Below are 19,119 nucleotides of genomic sequence, written 5' to 3'. Positions count from 1 at the left end.
GTGGGAACAGAGGCTGTTGTGTAAGTTCTGTGTGTGGGTTGGAAGCAAATGTTTGAGTTGCTTTTGTGTGAGATGTGACTCTCCCCTGTGTGGTACCCTGAGCATTATGAACGTACAGTCATCCAGAGCACGCTGCCTTCTATTTTTGATACTGTGAGGCACTTTCCTGCTTGCCAGTGTCAAATGGAAATGGTTGAAAGGGGTGAGGCAACAGCCTGGGAAGTGCAAACTTACAATCTATAAAAGAGGCCACTTCAGAACTTGGAGGGCTCCAGCACAGGTCTGTCAGTGATGAGGGATTCAGTTTCAACAACTGGTGTAAGGCTGGAAAACAGGATGGGGGACAATGCAGCATACACCAGATAATGCTTGCTTTCAGCACACAGAACTGCATTCCTCCTCTGGGGAAATTGGGAGTGAAGGCACAGGATGTAGGCAGACAACCTTTCAAGGGAGAATACTTGGGCTCGCTGAGATTAATAGCAAAAGCTCTTTTATTGCAGCATGAAGGCGTAAGATTTGCAAGTTGTGTCTTTGTGCAGCAGAGCAGGGAGCCAATATCCCTCCCAATATCACCCTTTCCATTTGGGCCCTACCATTGCAGATTATTGTGCAGGGATCTAAACACCCCTGGGATCCAGGATCTTGCCAATGAAGAGGAGGGTTCCAGTGGTATCATCCCTCAGTACAAGAAGGAAAGGTTTGTCCACGTGGTATTCTATGGGGAAGGTCAGACGAGCAGCATTGGCCTCGAGGTTTGGTGTGGATCTTTCCCCATCCTCACTAAGCTCCAGCATTGCCTTGTGTTGCACATGAGATAATCTCAGAGGTTTGGCAGAAATCTTGGAGAAGTCAGGTGATGTGAAAAGTGATTGGAGCCCTGGAGAAAAGAGAGAAAGTTGCGTTAGCTGAAGGCATGGGTTGCAGAAGGGGGAGCAGCACTGCTAATGCTGTGATCCAGGAGGGCAGGGAGCCTGGGGGAACAGGGAAAAGCAGCTTCCATCTGCTTGTACTGAGCTTCACCCTCAATCTCAGCAGCATTGTATGAGCTTGGTGGAGGGATGTGATAAAAAGCTGAGAAGTCCTGGATGAAGGTGATTTGGTTGCTGGTGAAATCTCCACAACCATAACTAACAACCCACCAGCTTCCTATTCTGAGAGCAGGAAGCAACTTGACCACTGCTTTGAGCCCTGGCAGCCTGCAAAGGGGGTGTGATGTACATACTTGTCTCCTTTAGTGTGCTGCCAAGTGCCTCTTCGTAGTTCAGCTTTAGTTTGGGCAGGCTTAGCACAGCGTGGACCGTCTTCAGCTCCTTGTCCACATCGTGCACAAACTCTGAGGTGAGACTTTCCTCAATCAGAGTCATGTTCTGGGTCACCTTTGTGGGCAGGAAGAACATGGCACTGATCCCCTCTGTCAGGGGCAGCTGGGCAATCTGCAAGGCCAGAAATAAGAGGGAGATTAGAGAGTGACATCAATAAGAAACAGTTTTACCCATCCTGTACCAGGCCGAGGCCTGACTCTCAGGCTGGAATATCAACCTTTTCAGTTAACATTTGATCTTTTTCCCTGTTTGCTTTTATCTGACATGATGCTTCCTGACACTTCTGGCTTTTTCCCTAGGCTTTCATCCATCCTTCCTGCACTCTTCCTGCTATGGAAGTGCTCTCTCACCTGTTAAATCCTGCAGCTTTGCTTTGGGGAATTCTCACTGAAACACCTTTGAGCTCGTGCTCCAGGGAAAGCTTGGTTGAAAGAGGTAGAGATGGAAGAGTTTTGAGAGGTGTGCCCTGCCCTTCTTGCCCAACTTTAAGTCAAGCAATACAGGCTGGTAGGACCTGGGCATAATTTAAATTTTGGGTTGCTTGTGACATAGCCAGTGTAGGAGCAGGATATCCTAAGAATCAACACACTGCCTTTCAAAATAGGGATTGCAAAAGTAGCTGATGGGAGGAGCAAGGCTGGATTGGGTTAACAGGTAGGTGTAGCTGAACATGCTCCTCAGTAGGTTTAGGAGATCTTGGGCAATATTTGCTCTCTGACCTTGCAGTTGAGTTCTGAGTCAAAACCATATCTCAGGATGGCTTTGGGGTCTGACATCATGGACACCTTCACAGTTCTGTCCTCGTCCAGGTGGAAGTCCTTCAGGGCAGTCTTCTTGGTGTCAAACTTGGTTTTCCATGTCCCTGTTTTTCAAGAGAGAAAATGGAGGATTTTCTGGAATAATAGCATATGAAACCAGGCTCCTGCCCGTGGCTGAATGATCTTGTGCTTTAATATACAGCACTTGTGCTTTAAGAGTTGAGGCATAACAGGGATAGAAATAGACTGATTGGAGCTACTGATTTACTGCCATCCTTGGCCCCTCCTTTTCATCTGAGAATTGGCTAAATGGCAAATAAATAAGCAAGCCAGTGTATGGGTGGAGTTGCTATTGGGAAGTTGATGTCTACTTATGCGATTACAAAACTATTTTGAAGGGTAACAGTTGTGTCGATGCATATAAAGTGCTTCTCTCCCCACCCTTTATTTTGCTCCTTGTCTCCAAGCAATAATTCTCCAGGACACTGGCTTACAGCATGTTTAAGAACAGCTCTCTAGTATCAAACTGTTCCTTCTGCAGTGGTAAAAAGGCTCAGAACACTCTAAGCTGTGCCTTCCCTAAATGGTAATATCCTGTCTCTGAATGGAGTTTTTTGAGTTTAAAGTTTCTTTTCTGGTTCTTACTGCAAACAGGTCAAGATTCAGCTTCCCAAGAGTAATAATTCGTCCCTCAGGACTATTTTTGTTCAGGTAGTGTGCTTTTTTTTTTACTTCTTTACTAAACATTCTCAAACACTTTCTTCTCACACTCTCTGTCTCTTTGACAGTCTGTTTGCTTTATTGGAAGTGAGAGCATTCCTTCACATCTCCTCTAACACATGCTTAATGGACTTTTTCTGTATCCAAGCACACAACATTCTTACCCTTGAAGAAAGCAGCCCCAGCAAGGAGAATGCTGACATCTGTGGGCATGTCCTTCATGAACCTCATAATCCTTCCCTTAGTCTGCTGTCGGACCCAGCTGTTGATTTCTTGGAGGTCTAACTGGGTGTTACCACTCAGTGCCCTCGGTCGCATCTTGTAGGACTTCTCGAGCTGGCTGTGAAACCCAGGCCTTGCCCTGAGTCCTGGGGAATAAAAACATGGATCCTGCAGCTTAGCTCCCTTATCAAAACAATCTCAAGGCAGCACGTTGCAATCCAAAGCCCAGCAGCAGGCCTCTCATAAAATATCTGTGGCTGTTTGTCTACAGAAATGTGCTTTGAAGAGGAATATCTGAAAGCACATTAAGGAAACTGATCCAAATCCTACAGCCACCCATGCTGGAGCATGGGATAACTCTCTTCTGAAAACTGAAAAAGGGAGATAAGAACTCAAGGCTTGGACACAGCCATTCCTACATCAGCCTTTCTTCTTTCCCCAGCCTGCTTTATGAGTACAGTTTACTCAACCTATTGGATTCTTGGAACCAGCAGGTTCCAAGAGATAGCTCTTAGCATTCTCAGCAGATGTTTATTGCATGCCAGAAGCAGACATTTCAAATAGCTCTGCAAGGAATTAAACAAAGGAATATGGCTGAGTGTTATCACAAATAGAAAATGTGATCTGTGGTTCCTGGAAGCCAGCAACACCTGCCAGACAGCCTGGAGTGAAGGCAAAATTCTCAGCAAGTTTCTTTTAGGTCTTCTGTGAGTTAACTGTTCTGTCACCAATGTCTTTGTGTGCATGTCTGGGCTTTTATTTAAGTGCACACAAACTTTCCAGGCTTTTTTCTGGAGCAGCAAGAGCATTCCATGCCCTGTCTGCATCCTGGCTTGGATGTCAGAGCCAGAGCTGTTGGTGCTGTGTTACTCAGTGTGGTTTTATATAAATACACACCAAAATAACTACTGCTGACAGTTATTTAGGTAAAATTTCATGGAGGGGAAGAAGGACTTTTACTTTTCTCCAAGATGATCCGGGAGGCACTTTTCATGCTCTTCTCTGGCCCAGCCACACTGCTCAGGAGGTCCTTGTAGGTGTCGTGGACCTCAGCTTTGTTGAGGAGATCGTAGAAGAGGGCGCGAGAAATCACATTTTCAGTTCGTTCTCCAGCCCCTGCCAACGACCAGGAAAACATGAGGGAAGGGCTGTCAAGCCAAAGGGTGAGTGTGGAAATGGGGCAAAGAACTCACCAAGTGAGAGACCAGAAAGTGCAGTAGCCAGGCTGAAGGGAGACAGCAGCACGTTGGCGGTGGCTGTCCGGCTGGACTGCTGGCGGTACAGGTCGTAGCCAAAGTTGGAGACTGCAGCTGCCAGCTTGTTCACAGGGCTCTTGTAGAATGGATCTTCCTCTTCCTCGCCAGCATTGGCTCCATCAGCTGTGGCAGAGTTCTGGCAGGTACAGGGAGTGTTTTGGTTAGACTTGCAGGTGTGATAAACACTGCAGATTTCTTCTATGACCTACAGAAATATTGGCTTCATCTTGTAGAGAGTGTAGGAACAGTTACTTTAAGGCCAAAGACAGCACTGGGTTTGAAATTCTGCCTCATGGTCATCCTCTGATGTAACTACTGTGGTTTTATCTAGGTAATGCAGGAGTTAGTCTCATTATGTTGCTAAATAAAATCCTAGTAATTTAGGAGGGTAGTGCTTAATCCTTCAGTAAGGATCTCTAAAATTAAATTACCTGCTCCACACCTCTCCCCCTTGCTCTCTGCATCTTGTCTCCTACTCACCTGCTCAGTAGCTGAGTTCTGGGTTCTGCTTGGGACAGTTAAGAGGCCCAGGAAAAGGAGAACCACTGGAATCTGCATGCCTGGACCTACAAAGTAAGAATGTGACAGGGAGAGTTTGAGCAACCAGGTAAATACATCTCTACCACAGCTATTCACTTACCTGGTTGTGACAGGAGCTGCAGTGACAGATGCTGCTGCTTGTCCTGCCAGTTGTGAAACACACACCTGATCTCAGCCTTCTCTAGTTGGAAGAATTCAGCCAAACTGGCCTCAGTGACTTCAAAATTGGGCAAGCACACGGTGTGGGCGTGCCTGAGCACAAAAGCAGATGTGTGTGGCCCAAACCACACTGATGCTGGCAGTTACCAAGTGCCAAGGTCCAGAAAAGCACAAATCATTACTTCTGAGTCTTAGGCTTTGAAAAAATTCAAGACTTCATTTATAAAAAAAGGTACCAAATCCATACTGTTGAATGGGGCAGAAAGCAACACTGACTGGTTACTGCTGTGTTATACAAGTTACCTGCCTCAGGCAGTAGTTTGCTGTTCCTTGTGTCTACCTGTGTCCATCCTTTGCTTCTTATTTGCAATTTGATGAAGTAAAATAGAAGAACTTTCTTAAAAGACAGTAAGAAAAGGGGCTGGGAGTAAATACCTAGTGCAGGGCCAGACCTAGAGAAGTGAAAGGCAGAGCTTGGCTTATTCAACATTTTTAATGTAGGGGGAGAAAAGCACCAAACTCCCCAAAGCCGTTCCTTCTGTGGAATCCACTTTTCATCACTCCAGGACTGGGATGAGTGGCCCTTCCAGACAGATCTGTCTGGTCCAGAGGGCAGTGAGTAACCCAGGGCTTTGCTGTGGGTAAACCAGAGCTACTGCAGTGTCCCGCCCCCGAGAACAGACGCCACTGAGGCTGGTCTGAAGCAATGTTTAGATAGATTCCCAGAAATTAAAGGAAGAGGGTTGTATTTAACTAACCCCCGTCATCCAGACAACTAGAGAAAGCAGAGGAAGAACATGTGTTTCAGATTAACTTCAGCTCAAAGGAAACACGCCTGCTGCTAGAAATACACGTGGCGACAACAACCCCAGTTCCAGACCCTGTTCAGGCAGAGTGAAAGGCAGTTTGCTGATTCCCTTTCCTGCCTTTTCTTCTGGAGACAGCTCTCCTTTGGAGAAAAAGGCATCACAGTAGAGGTTTAAGGCTTTCATCTGTGTTCAGCCAGTGTAACACAGAAGTGGTACCCGCTTTCCCCTGTGCACTTGCATCCTGCTGCTGTCCCAGCTGCAGAGTAGGTGAGGTTTCTGGTGCAGAAGATGGGGATCAAGAGGATTTACTATCTGGTGGTGTAGCAGTGGATACGATGTTGGGATTGCTCCTATCATTCCAGACTTTTACAATGAACAGGCACCATGCTGGAAGAGAGGTGACAGAAGCCCTGCATGAGTCTAAGTTAAACAGGCCTTAACGAGGGCTCTGTGAGGATGCCTGTACCAAGCTGCACTCTTGCATGCTGAGAGGAAGAGGTTTGGCCCAGTCTAGCTTAGAGATGAAGGTTTTCCATGGAGCATAACCTTTTCTCTGCAGAAAAAGAAAATAATCTCAACACAACCTCTGCTTCCAGCTACACTGAGCTCCTGGGAGCATGGGAGCGGAGATTGGTTTTGCAGATTGTATTGTTTTTGCCAGTACTGTCACCAGCTTCATATTTCTCAGACTTTGCCAAAAAGCAATTTCCATTCTAAAAAGACAAAGCCTTTTGCGTTTGAATTGGCCTGAACATCTGGATTCTATTTGTATTTCTCTTAGCACACGGCCAGAAACGCAGAGAAAAGAATTTGGTTGGATCAGAGGTGGGATGGTTTCAGGCATGATATTAAAATCTGTGGCTGCCTTGCAGGAGAAGAGAAGGAGCAGCAGCAGCGTGTGATGTTACAGTCAAAAGGTACAGGAAGAAAACCTTGAGAAATGAGCTGAGAAGGAACTTTGTGTCTGGGAGTTGTCGATTTGTGAAGGCCTGCAGGTGCAAAGGAAATATTTTACTTTCCACCTGCAATGGTACAAGTCTCTCACATCATTTATAAACACCTCTGACTTTAGAGGTGCTGTGAAACAAGACCCATGAGTTCAAACTGCTCGCTCTGCTTGTTCCACAGCACCAGCTCCTGGAGCATCCTGCAACCACCAGCTCCAGAGGATCTGACTCTCACCAACCTTGTTACCATCACAGACAAAAAGCGTGCTCCCAGCTGCAAGGCAGATGCTTGAAAGGCAGGAAACCCCACCCCAGTTCCCAAGCACAGCTCAGCCTCGGAGGGCAAAGCTGGCACTGGTGGCTCCCGATCCTTGGGGAGGTCTCTTGGTGGGAATCCCACCTGCAGAAGGACCATTCTTCCCATTTCCCAGGTCCTCTGAGAGCTGCCCAGCCTCAGCCTCTGCCCTGTGCTCCCCTGGCCGCTGGCAGTGGCACAGGTGAGCTGTCTCTGAGCTGTCCCTTACCTGGGGCTCCTCTCGGCCGCTGCTGTCAGGGGCTCCCAGCGGGTGCGAGTCGAGGACAGTGCGGGTTTGGTGCAGCCACATCTGCTTTTTGCTGCTTCCCCCAGCCCAGCCTTCAGCAGGCTTCAAGTTACAGCTTCCCAGGGCTCTCTTAAAGTGCTCTGCTCCCATTTTCTGCTGCTGCCACCCTCGCCCTGAATTGCACTAATTTTTCAACCCTTTTTTTCCCCCCAAAACAAATCCCTGCGCTAAGGGCAGCCTGGTGGGTAAAGCCCAGGTTGCAAATGCAAACACTCCCTGCTGTGTTGGAGCAAGTCTTTTATCCCAGCAGTTCTGCCATAGGTCACATCAGGGAATTCCTTCTGTCTCAGAGGTATGGTTAATGCAGCAGTGTTTAATGGATTTATGGATTTATGTCCAAGATTTAATGGAGAGACTTACAAAGTGGAAACAGGCTTCTGTTGTTTGAGGCAGTTGAGATGCTGGGAACTGCTTGTATCCAGTGATGGTTACTAGTTAACAAGAAATCATTAACTGGCTTAAAGTTTTGGCTGAAAAGAGGCTAAAAAGCCAAGGACTTGTTAAAAAAGAAGATGAATTAAGAGAAATTTGTAGAAGCTTTCAGAATGATCAATTATATAGAGAAAGGAAAGGGACAGAGAAGTTCCATTATTACTTTCCATAGAAGGCTCAAGGGGAGCACCCACCTGTGCACATTCAAATCAAGGGAGCGTATTTTTTACCAAGTATTAAATTGTAAAACTCGTTATAACTAGATAATGCAGAAGATGAAAGATAAATATATTTGAGGGTAAAAAACCCAAACCAAACCAAATTAGTGGAAGAAAGGTCCCCTGAAGGCTACCAATGGCCAGCTGGGCAATACAGGCAGAGAACAGTGGGTTTTCCTTGTCCCATGTCATTCTTTTTTTTCCCCTCCAGCCATTTGTTACTGGTTACTGGAAGAGCCAGGATACTGGGCTAACTGGGCATGCAGATAACCTGACCCAGCTGTTTTTCTGTTTGGAAGTGCTGGAAAGGCAGTGATGTCAGAGCCCCCAGTCTGGGACATCTCTTTGGGCTCTCTGCCAGCAGGTAACGAGGAGCTCCTCCTGTGTGAGCACTGAGCTGGTCCAGTCTCTCAGCAAAGGGGAAAGGATGAGCTCAGAGCTGCATTAGCTGCTGGTTTTGCAAGCCAGGAAAGCAGATCAGGTGTGCCCTGTGATTAGTCAGTGCTTCAAAGGCGAGCCCTCCTAACAACAGCAGCTTTCAGCTGCTTCTCAGCTTGCTCTGTGCGAAATCATGTGCAGAGAAAAGACTGTACTTGTTATTCTTCCATTCTCAGATCAGGAATGGGGGTGTTGGCTGTGGAGATGTTTTCTGGTGGTTTTCATCTCTTTTCCATACCTTGTTTGTGGTGTTAAAATGCCCTTTATGGAAGGACCACTAGAGGAGTTTTTATGTCTCGTCTCTATCTTCAAATGGAAACCCATCTGTTTAAATACAGGTTTGGTTTTAAACCCATTTAAATCAGAGTGGTAGTTTCATAGAATGTTATTATAGACCAAAGCCAGCTTTATTCCTGTAGGTGAGGGGTATCCCTGAAATGGTGCATTAAACTCATCTAACAAAATCAGTTTTGTTAAATCAGTACAAACATTTTCCTGTTGTTCTGATTTGGGTTCAATATGCTCTCTGACAGGGTTCAGCTCTGCTGTGGAAGTAGTGGTGATATGAATTTGCTCTAGGTAAGGAAAAAAATACATCTAATATTAAAGATACTGGGAGTTATTTGATATTCTGAGCCAGTGGTGCAGATGGATAGAGCAGACACTCTGTGCTAGTCATGTCTTTTCAGAATACAGCTCCGTCAAAATGAAAGCTTTAGCAATGCAAAGTGGAAATTCCTGAGCAGAAACATTAATATTACTTTGCATTTTACAAACTGCCTCTTCTGGAAAGTCAGTGGAGTGAAAAAGAGTCTTATGGTTGGTGTAACTGATAATTTGTTGAGCGAAGCAGTCATGGAGGGCTGCTGTACTGTCAAATAAGATGAAATTAATAGTTTGACAAGAATAGCTTGGGGGAGGAGTGATGGCAGCAAGACAGAAAATAGGAAATAAGAACCAAGCTGTTCAGGAAACTGAGAACAAGGGAAAAAACTTTATAAAAGCAGGAGCTGGAGGGCAGAGGCGTGAAAAAGGAAGAGTTGAGCTTCGAATTTTGCAGAGGTTGCAGTGCAACAGGGTGGCATTTGGGGAGGTTACAGTAGCCAAAGAAGACTTACCTAAGGCATGGAATGGCATTTCTGAATGCTAGCAATGAATCTGTATAAATAAATAAGCTAAAATGTCCCCTGTGGGCTAGAGCTGTGCCCTCTAGTAAGAAAGGCTGAATTCTTGTGGGTTTACTTGTTAAAATTGCACGGCCCTGTAATTACAGCCTCGTGCTGAAGGGTTTGTGTCACTGCATTGGTTAGAGGGGTAGGCATTATCTTCGGCCATTCTTCCCCTTTTAGACTGGAAGAAATGCATAATTGGAGGTTGGAGCCAGGACTTTTTATTCCCCAAAGTCGCCTGCATCCCTGAAATTCATGGTTAGTGAGTCAGTCCTTCTCTTATGCCAGCAGATGGTGCAGACTATTCAGGGACGGAGGCTCCCAGAAGCATTCTGCTCCTTCCTTTGAGGGAAGGCAGCCTTCCCAAGCAAGGAAAACACTGCCAGAAGGATGGCCCTTGGGCTCTGTAACTGCTGCTTTGCAGGAACAGAGCACCATCCTTTCTACTCAGAAGCTGAGGGGGTTTGGAAGCAGAAATTACTCTGGACAGGAGTTGCTTTGTTACGAGTTAGGCTCGTATTTTTAAGTGGTAGGATGGCTTGGTTGGGTGGAGGGACCACAAGATTCTTTTGATAGAATCAGAAAATGGTTTGGGTTGGAAGGGACCTTAAAGATCATCTTGTTCCACCCCCCTGCCATGGGCAGGGACACCTTCCACTATCCCACGTTGTTCCAAGCCTTGTCCAACCTGGCCTTGGACACTTCCAGGGATGGGGCAGCCACAGCTTCTCTGGGCACCCTGTGCCAGGGCCTCATGGGCTTTTAGGGCACTGCTGCACTGGAAAAAGGACCCATCTCAGGGGGTGTGATGGGCTCTGCCCATCTCAGACCAAAGGGAAGCTGTAACAGGACATTGTCTTTTGTCAAAACAAAAGCAGTGACATCCAGCTACAGGTGTCAAAATCTGTCCTCCTTTCCCTGGAAGCTGTCCCAGCCATCCACAGCATTGTGCTGTGGAGCCAGGAGTATCCCAGTGAAGAACAAATCACAGATAACAGATGCCAGATCAGCACCTTTGACCCTCTGAGCAGATCCCAGCAATTGTCAGGTTTTACCCAAGAGAAGGATTAAGGGCTGGTACATCCTTGCTTGTCCCTGCATTGCTGCTCACAGGCAAAACACCTTCCTGACCCTGTGCCACTGAGCTCATGCCCTAATTCAGGGAGTTCTGCCATCTCACAAAGCCAGCTCTGATCCACAGAGCATCCATCCCCTGCACACTTGGCAGGGGAGATGCCCAAAACTTGTTGGACTCGGTCCTTGGAGAGTCTTTACAGATTTGCCATTTCACCTCACAGCCCCTGTTGTTCCTTGTGACGAGGTGTAGCAAAAAGCAGATCCTTTGCCAGAGCCCCTCCTCTCTTTCCTTCTGTCATGCCCAGATTTTTTTCCTCCCAACCTTTGCAATTACTCAATTTCTGTGCCTTTTTCCTTTCTCTGTTGGGTCCTTCAATGCAACACCTTCAGCAAATACATTCTGCGTTATTCTTTATTATTCTGCCAACATAAAAATTACTAAAAAACACTTTATAAAATATGCCTTGAAAAAATCTAGCATTACCCAGCCTCTAGAGGAAGGCCTGGAGAGAAGGATCCAAAGGGAGGGGTTTCCTACTGCAGAGCCTCCTACATCAGATCCAAGCAGCCAAGGAGTGGGAAAAGGGAATCTTTGAGAAGAGCCCATGCCTGGAAGTGGCTGTGACTCATCCAAGAGAAGACAACTGGTTTCTAGTCCAGTTGCTCTTAGAGGTCGTTGTCTAGGTGGGCACAGATGGTTTTCAGAGGAACACTGAGGGAGACATGTTCCCAGGAACTGCGGAAGGAAGAGCCACATTAATACATCCCTGGCTGTTGTCCAAGCTGCCAGATGCTAAAGATGATTCCAGGCTACAGGGGACTCTAATAAGATCTTAATAAAGACTCTAATAACAGTCTGGGGACAAGAAAGTCTCCCTTCCATGACTGAGAGCCCTGGAAGGGAAATCCAGGCAGAACAAGCTTTTCAGGTTCAACAGAGGGGAGGCCCAGCCTGGAGAAGCTCGTCAGGGCTGGAATGGGCTATCCCAGGACTGGTCTCTAGGGATCTGTAAAGGAAAACAGCAAGGAATTGCCTCCTGTGGCCTCAGAGGGGCAGGAGGCCTCTCTCAGCTGGTCCAGAGGGTCAGGCAGTAGTCCCAGAACACTCAGGCTCTGCCCCTCTCTTATTTGGGCATGCGGTGCTCGTTGGCATCTGTGGCTTCACTTGAGTCCTGTGGCTCTCGGACCTGGGGGGCAGCGTCAGGGCTGGGGTTCTGGACACTGCCTATAAAAAGTGGGACCCCTGTTTCATCCTCAAAGATGATGAAGACAAAGGGCCTGTCGAGGCTGAAGACAGAGACTGAGCGTGACAGCATGACACTGGTGGCAGCAGATGCTTCCACCCCATCTTCTTTAAGCTCCAGGGTGGCCTGGTGCTGGACACTGGACACAAAGAGAGGCTCCTCTGTGATCTTCTGGAGATTTGGGCTCGTGAACAGCTCCTGGAGGCCTGCAGAGAAATGAGACCAAGTTGGTTCTACAAGCTCTGAGTTTTCTCAAAGCTGTCTGAAGAAAGCAATTCCCTGACTTGTTGCTCCATGTGCTGTCCACCATGGAGGACTGGAGAACTGACAGGCAAGAGAAACAAAAACTCCACCTCTTTAAGAATAGCAGTGTAAGAACTTGCAGTCATCCTTAAAAAGCAGCAGCAAGTCTGAAGACTCTTTCTAGCTAGGCTGGAAACACTTTTACAGAGATTATTTTTTCAAGCAATTCTTTACAAAACAAAGTGAACTCTTCAATTATTCTCATCTGGAAAGGCAGCACCTGGTGGTTTATTTCAGCTGCAGGTTTTGTGATCTGCATTTTCTCTGTCCTGGCCACTGTATTAAATGACAAATCCAGATACCAAGATTGATGCACAGGGGGAGGTTGGTCTTGGCTACAATAGGAAGAACGCGTAAAGACTGTGAGAAGCTGTGAACGCTGCCTGCTCTGTAGTATCATCCTGTTGGAGCAAAACATTTGGTGCCAGGCAAGCAAGGAGTAAGGAGGAGGAGAGGAAGAAGACATGGGAGAGTTTGGAGTTCTGGAGCAAGCTGTGAGGCACAGCTTTAGCAACAAGGGTGGCAGCTTTTGGTGTCAGCGAACAGATTGATCAGCTCCACTTGTTCTGTGCAAACCCTGCTAGAGGCCTTACCCATTTGGCTGAGAACCTGGTTGAGTTCCAGCTGGTAGTCCAACTTTATTTTGGGGATCTTCACTGTGGTGGGCACCTCTCTGGGGAAAAGCCTGCAGAGTTGTCTGTAAGGGAAGTTCTCCAGCACGTGAGAGGTGTTCCGGGTGTACCGGTTTGGTACGATGACCACAAAACTCACGTTACTCTTGAAGGGAAACTTGGCCACCTGGAAATAAAACCAACCAGAGAGGAATTTAGGGAAAAGGAAGGGAAGTCCAGAAAGTGATGCTTTTAATTTAGTCTTTTTCTAATTGGTCTACAGGGCCACTCTTGCTCTCTGATGAGAACAGCCTGGTGAGAAGGAGGGATCTGATTTCTCCAGAGGAGAATTTGTTGGAATAACAGCTTTAGATTTTAGTATTAGCCACTGGCTGGTAGAGATTGAGCACGTGGCAGAGTGAAAGCCCACATGCACAAGTTTGCCCCTCTCTGGGTTCTGAAGAACTCCAACAGCACATTGTCCAAGGGAATTCCTTTCCATATTTCCTCATTTATCTTTAACTCTGGGCTTTAAAATCCTATTAATTCCCAGTCAGTGGAAATATCTCTTTGTGGTTTTTCCTAGAGATTAGAAGTGAAGATCCAACATTCTTGCTGGAAGCAAGGACAAAGAATGATTATTAAATTTTTCTATGCTATGCCTGTTAAAAAAAAATTTGGTTTTTTGGAGAGAATGCTTGCAGTTAGTAAAATACCACAGCAAGAGGAAATTCCAATGAAAATTTGCAGTGCTCCTGAGAGATCCCTACCTGAATATCCTGGGACTCCAGTGTAAACCAGCTTAGGGGGTACTGGTGGGCTTTCATCATCTCAACTGGGACCACGAACTCATGGTCAAGGTGGAATACATCTGGCCCAGTGAAGCTTGCATTAAACTTATTCCTCCAAAACCCTGTAAAAATAAAAGTTTTGAAAGTAACAAAGTTATATTTGGGTAGAAAACCAGAAACTGCTGAGCTGACACTCCTCCTATCTTGAGCTCTCTCACAAGGCCAGTAGTGACCAGGGAAGTAAAAATACAGCAAAGAGAAGTCAGCACCAAAGCTGGAAGAGCCCTAACAGCAGGAAACTCTTATCAGCCAGAGAGAAACTATGGAATAACAAAAGGAACATGGATTAATCCTCACGCCTCAGTGTGGGAGACTACTGAAGGCTATGGAGATAAAAGAAACTATGTTTGTGCTTTGAAAAATGGGGAGTATTGCCTCTGTGCTGCCTAGGGGGAAACACTGCTCCAAGACCAAGGTAAAACATTTGTAGATTTGCACTGGAAGTGTTTGGTCTGTGCACAGCCCTCAGGGAGTTAAAAAAGGAAGATGTGGCTGACCACTGTGCTGTAGTCAGACAGAAATCCACAGAAGCTGCCTCTGAGCTCTGTGGTGGGTGTGCAGTGAGCTGCTACAACCTGGTTCATCATTTAGGTTAGAAAAGACCTTTAAGATCACTGAGTAGATGAGCAGGGATGTGCCACTGCCTGGGATCCTGAATCGGGAGGCAAAGACACTGCAGGTCCCACCTGCTGCGTTCTGGCTCTGCTGTCAAGTAACATTTTTAGCTCATGTGAAGCAGTTGGGAATCATTACTGTAAAGAAATCTAAGCAAGAGGAGCAGCAGATGCACAAGAACAAGCAGATTGCCTAGCAGGAAGCGAGGAGAGGAGATGCTGTTCAGCTACAGGGCTTGCAGAAAACTGGAGTTCTATTTCCTCTTGAAGAAATAAGGAAGGCCTGTGGAGCTCACCGTGGAAATAGACGGCGTTGAGCAAGAGCATCACTGTGTTTTCAGGGAGCTGCTGGAGGAAGGAGGGAATTTGCCCATGAGTTGCCTCCTTTACCCAATTGTTTATGGCTACGAGGTCGTCCTGACTGATCCCAGAAAGGGTCATGGGCTTTGCTCCATAGAATTTCTCTGAGTCCTCCAGGAACTTCTGTTTCACCTCAAACCCTGGCAAAGGGGAAGAATGATGGGAAAGGTTTGCTCAGCATGGTGTGACACTCCCCAAGAGGAGGAAATAGGGGAAATGGATGTCTCCAGTGTGCTTCCATCACTCTCTGTGACTGGGAGGTTTATCCTACACCAGTCCAGCCCCCCCTGTGCCACCTCTCACCTTTCTGCAGGTACAGCCGTGCCCCGAGGCTGAGGGTGGACTCTGTGAGCCTCCTGCGAAGGGTGCCCAGCATGTGGTGGAGGCAGGGCACTGACTCCAGGTGCATCACCTCCAGCAAATGCTTCTCTGTCTGATTTGCTGCTCCTAAAAATCAAATTCCTGTTAGGTCTTATGCTCATGGAGTGGAAAACGGGGACGTTACTCTGGCTGCCTCTTGTTAGAAACACGCTGTGCCTCACAAAAGAGGCTGGAGAAATCTAAGAGACGGAGCCTCAGAGGGCAGCTTCAATTGTAATCATGCCTAATTAAAGCTGCAGGAGCAAGGATAAGTGGAAGAGACTGTATTTCATTTGCATCTTGCTCACTGGTTGCTCGTGCCTCTGGGAGAAGATACGGGGAAGGGCAGGAAATGGTGGTTTTGCCACTAAGAATTACCCAGTGCCAGGTGAGACAAGGCCAGGGCGATGCTGAGGGGGGACAGGATCACGTTGGTTCTGTTGGACTCCAGCTGCACCTCTCTCAGGAGATCAATGCTGAATCTCATCAAGCCATCTGCCAGCCTCTGGCTCTTCTTCCAAGTCATCTCACAGCCTTTATCCCCAGCCTCTCCTTCCTCTTCAGAAGAGGCTTTTTCCTCAGGTGATTTCTTTCCACGACAACCCCCAGCCCCAGCTACGGCTTCGTCTTCTGAGTTCCAGTCATCCCTCGTGTCTGGCAGGGTGCTGGTGGATGCTGACATGGTTCCATCATTCTCCTGGAAGCTGTCATAAGTAAATTCTACCAGCTTTCCCTTTGGCAGGGTTGGGATGGCTCCCAGCGAATCCGACTGTACCATTCCAGCACTTTTCACATCCTGGGGAGAAACAAGGATAGCACTGGGAAAGCAGCAGCACAGTAACACCCTCATGGGCTTTTCCTGCACATCTAAACAGGCTGAGAAAACTGGAGAGAGCTAGACTCCTCTACTCTGGTGGTGGTTTTGCTTCAGTTTGCCTTTAACCCTGAGGATAATGACTTGAGGGAATGGCTTTGGGAAAGAGGAGGTCTTACAGCCTGTGAAAATGGACCCAGTGAGGGTCTGGCAGTGGTTCCTCCTCAGGAAAGCTCTCAGGAAAGCTTGAGAGCAAGACTCATGCTCAGCACATGTCCTGTCCCTTCAGCATTTACAGATCCATCATCCTCAGCCTTGATTTCACCTCCTCCCCTCACACATTTTAGCAGTGCCCACCTGCCTCACACTGCCCAGCCCCTTCTGCTGCTGTCACAGCCCTGATCCAGTCTGGCTCAATTCCTCCTCCAGGCATCTGTGTTTTCTTGACCTGTCTGTTCTATTCCATTCGTCTTCTCTCCAGATTTCCTCATTTTCCACTCTTCTAAGCTTTAGCCTTTAGCACTGCCACTACTCTCCTCACATTTGCATGGTCTGAAACATCCCAGGCTCAATGGATTGGATCAGCTACTGATCCTTCTCCCTGTCATCCTCACAGCTGGTGGTTTTCCTCACCTTTCTTTATCCATCAGAAATTAAATCATCCACCTGCCAGCCCCTGTACACACACCAGTACTGGTGTTAAACTCCATACTCTGCTCAGTTATTTAGGGTGGAGCTTCCAACCTGAACAAGCACAGCACTGGCAGCAGCGGGGAGTAAAGCCTGCAGTAAGATGGACTTTCTCATGGCACTGGCACTGCCTGGGCTCATTCTATATCAGGAAAAACTGCAAATCCCACAGCATAACTTTATCTCCCTTGTGTGGAACCAGTCAGTGCTTACCCTCAGCTTCCCATCTTTGTCCAGGAAGAGACGCTGCTGGTCAATGGCATGTGCCAGCTGTAGGGGAAAAAAATCAATAAACAAAGTCGGGTCCCTCTGAATTTCCAGAGTCTGTCTTCCCTGCTCCCACTGCAATCCTGGCTGTCGCAGTCCCCACAAGGCGACAGCACAGGCAGGATTTTGGGGTGCAGACCGAGGGGCAGTGGGGTCAGACATGCGGAGGTGGAAGTGAAGAGGAGCTGGGAGACACTGCAAACACTGGATTTGTTTAGAAAGGGGTCAGGCCAGTCTGGCACAGAACAATGGATCCTTTTGAGAGTGAGCAGTGGGGTTTTGCAATCTCAGTTCTGACAGGGATCCAGATTTAAAAAGGGGGTGGGGAAAAACCTGCTTTTCAAAAACCTCCTCTTAACTCCTGAAGGTCACGGTCACTAAATACAGTTGAGGTCAAGTTCCAAAAGAAAAGCTTCTACATAAATATGAATAATAAGAATATCCACAACTATTTCAGCTGGGTAGAAGATTAGGAACCTTGCTGGTGAACCCCCCCCCAGCAGTGTCCTCCACCTATCTGCCTTCCAGGCCTTTTCTGGGTGGTATTTGCCCCATGGTCTGGCTCAGGGAGCCACCACACTTCCCTTGCTCTTTGCTGCAGGAGCAACTTACCCGTGGGAGGCTGTGCAGAGCAGCCAGGCAGAGCAGCCCCCAGAGGAACCCCATATTCCTGGAAGAGAAGGACCAGCCGAGAGAGGAGTTATTTCCAGCTGTGAGCTCAGCCTATTCAGGTCTACAGGGAGAAAATTATCAACCTGGCCAAACAGGTTGGCACAGGAGCTCATGGAAAGCAAGAGGGAGATGAACAATGCTGCAAAGAAACAACACAGGGCTCCTGGGTCCGGTGCCAAGGCAGGGAAATCAGAGAGGAGCAGGGACCCGCAGTGGAGCTGCAGCCACAGCCAGGCTCCGCTTGGATCCTGCCTGTCTGACCCTGCTGCCCTGCTTTCTCTGGATTGCAAATGGTATTTCCCATATCAGTGCTGCACACACTGTGCCTCTGGAAGGAGACAAGAGCCTTTCTGCTCCTTTCCCATGGAAACCACTGAGATACAGGCGCAGCATCCTCAGGGGTGCGCCGGGCTCTTGGGAGAAGGGCTACTGACCTGCAGGTGCTCAGCAAGTGCTGTCTGGTAGGAATTTGCAGGTGGGAAGTGCAATACCACAGCAGTTTCCCAGCAATATGTCCTGGAAGGGGGAGTCCTCCCCTTCCCAGCACTCATCTTCCCCCCTTGCTGGCAAACCCCGCCTCTCCCACCTGCGTGCTCCAGTTCCAGTGTGGGACAGTGGGGCTTCAGGGTCATGGACAAAACCCCACCCATTCCCTGGCCAACGCTTCACCCAGCCACTTTTCCCTTTCAGACAGAAATTAAATACCTTCTCCTTCTCATAAAACCTCCATGCCAAAGCCCAGCCCCCTGAATGGCTTCCACACTTAATTCCTGGGGCTGCTTCTGCTCTCCAAGCAGTCCTTACTTCACCCAGAACTGCTGGGCTGAGATCCCACTGGCAGAAGCCTAACTTGAGGCCATCTCATTCCTCCCCTTTCCCTCACCCCAAATCCTGCAGCCACATACAACCCTAAATACCCCTTTCCTCCCTGGTGGTGCCCATCCTTTAACCCTCTGCCAAATTCAACCCTCTCTCCCCGAGGGGCATTGGAGGAGCCCTCATTTATATCAAATCCTTTCATTTGCCCCTTACCTGAGGTTGTTCGTGTCCACGTTGGAGCTGGCACCTGCTTTAGCCTGTCCAGCAGCTCTGCATGGGGCACACACAGCTCTTGCCCAGCCCCCCTCCCGGCAGCGACCTTCAGCACCACCCCCTGTTTGAGAATTTGGCAGGCAAATATTGACCTACAGCATCCGGCTAAACATTTGTTTGGGGGAGAAGAGTGAATTCGTGGTGCATTTGGAGATGGGGATGTACTTTTGGGCTGCTGTACCCTCAAGACAACATTAACACTGAGTTTACCAGGTGCAAAACTCCCACCAGCAGGAGTAACTTGCAAGTGGCTCCACTTTGCACACACTCCCCATGCTGGGAATATTCTCTTTTATTCATAACCTTCAGTGAAAATGCAGGGCTCGGTGTTTATTGCCACAGGGCTTTCTAGTTTGGGAATTTTCTTTGCTGAACCCCCCAGCTCTTCCCTCCCTGCATCCCAGGGAGATGTGAGACACTGGTTTAACAGAGGGCAGGTGCCCAGGGCCCCGTGGCTGCACACAGCAGGGTCTGATGGCCAGGCTGGGCTGAGCCAAGGGCAGCTGGTCCCTCCCCTGGGGCACAGCACGCTCCAGAGCTCTCCCAGGGTAGCTAGTCCCAGTGTCCAG

The 19,119-nt window shown here is 48.0% G+C and overlaps 2 protein-coding genes across 3 annotated transcripts; both read right to left on the bottom strand.

Moving 5' to 3' along the window:
• Positions 1 to 471: 471 nt before the first annotated feature.
• Positions 472 to 7,369, bottom strand: SERPINF1 (serpin family F member 1). The gene is made up of 8 exons (XM_010402442.2): positions 7,261 to 7,369; positions 4,762 to 4,847; positions 4,219 to 4,417; positions 3,986 to 4,141; positions 2,968 to 3,171; positions 2,045 to 2,187; positions 1,226 to 1,436; positions 472 to 880 (listed from the first exon to the last, which is right to left on the bottom strand). Exons 2-8 carry the CDS (start codon positions 4,837 to 4,839, stop codon positions 621 to 623), a joined length of 1,251 nt encoding a protein of 416 aa, XP_010400744.1. The 5' UTR covers positions 4,840 to 4,847; positions 7,261 to 7,369; the 3' UTR covers positions 472 to 620.
• Positions 7,370 to 11,066: 3,697 nt separating this feature from the next.
• Positions 11,067 to 18,595, bottom strand: SERPINF2 (serpin family F member 2). 2 transcript variants are annotated; one of them, XM_019287605.1, is made up of 9 exons: positions 18,491 to 18,595; positions 17,399 to 17,456; positions 16,733 to 16,789; positions 15,394 to 15,811; positions 14,959 to 15,102; positions 14,592 to 14,795; positions 13,601 to 13,743; positions 12,813 to 13,017; positions 11,067 to 12,122 (listed from the first exon to the last, which is right to left on the bottom strand). In XM_019287605.1, exons 2-9 carry the CDS (start codon positions 17,450 to 17,452, stop codon positions 11,797 to 11,799), a joined length of 1,551 nt encoding a protein of 516 aa, XP_019143150.1. In that variant the 5' UTR covers positions 17,453 to 17,456; positions 18,491 to 18,595; the 3' UTR covers positions 11,067 to 11,796. The 2 variants fall into 2 exon arrangements, with proteins under 2 accessions (XP_019143150.1, XP_010400745.1); XM_010402443.3 differs by lacking the exon at positions 18,491 to 18,595 and adding an exon at positions 17,893 to 17,996.
• Positions 18,596 to 19,119: the final 524 nt, after the last annotated feature.

The sequence above is a fragment of the Corvus cornix genome, chromosome 19 (genome assembly GCF_000738735.6).
Source record: "Corvus cornix cornix isolate S_Up_H32 chromosome 19, ASM73873v5, whole genome shotgun sequence".
NCBI classification, from domain to species: domain Eukaryota; kingdom Metazoa; phylum Chordata; class Aves; order Passeriformes; family Corvidae; genus Corvus; species Corvus cornix.
The sequence above is the reverse complement of the archived record's forward strand: the minus strand, read 5'-3'. Positions and strand labels throughout refer to the sequence as shown.

Coding starts and splice junctions, on each gene's coding strand:
- SERPINF1 (XM_010402442.2), bottom strand. CDS start 4,839: ATGCAGATTCCAGTGGTTCTCCTTTTCCTGGGCCTCTTAACTGTCCCA. Junction 3,172..3,985: donor CCGGATCATCTTGGAGAAAA/GTAAAAGTCCTT, acceptor TTTATTCCCCAG/GACTCAGGGCAAGGCCTGGG. Junction 881..1,225: donor CAGCACACTAAAGGAGACAA/GTATGTACATCA, acceptor TCTTTTCTCCAG/GGCTCCAATCACTTTTCACA.
- SERPINF2 (XM_019287605.1), bottom strand. CDS start 17,452: ATGGGGTTCCTCTGGGGGCTGCTCTGCCTGGCTGCTCTGCACAGCCTC. Junction 13,018..13,600: donor TGGAGTCCCAGGATATTCAG/GTAGGGATCTCT, acceptor TTTTATTTCCAG/GTGGCCAAGTTTCCCTTCAA. Junction 12,123..12,812: donor CCAGGTTCTCAGCCAAATGG/GTAAGGCCTCTA, acceptor ATTTCTCTGCAG/GCCTCCAGGAGCTGTTCACG.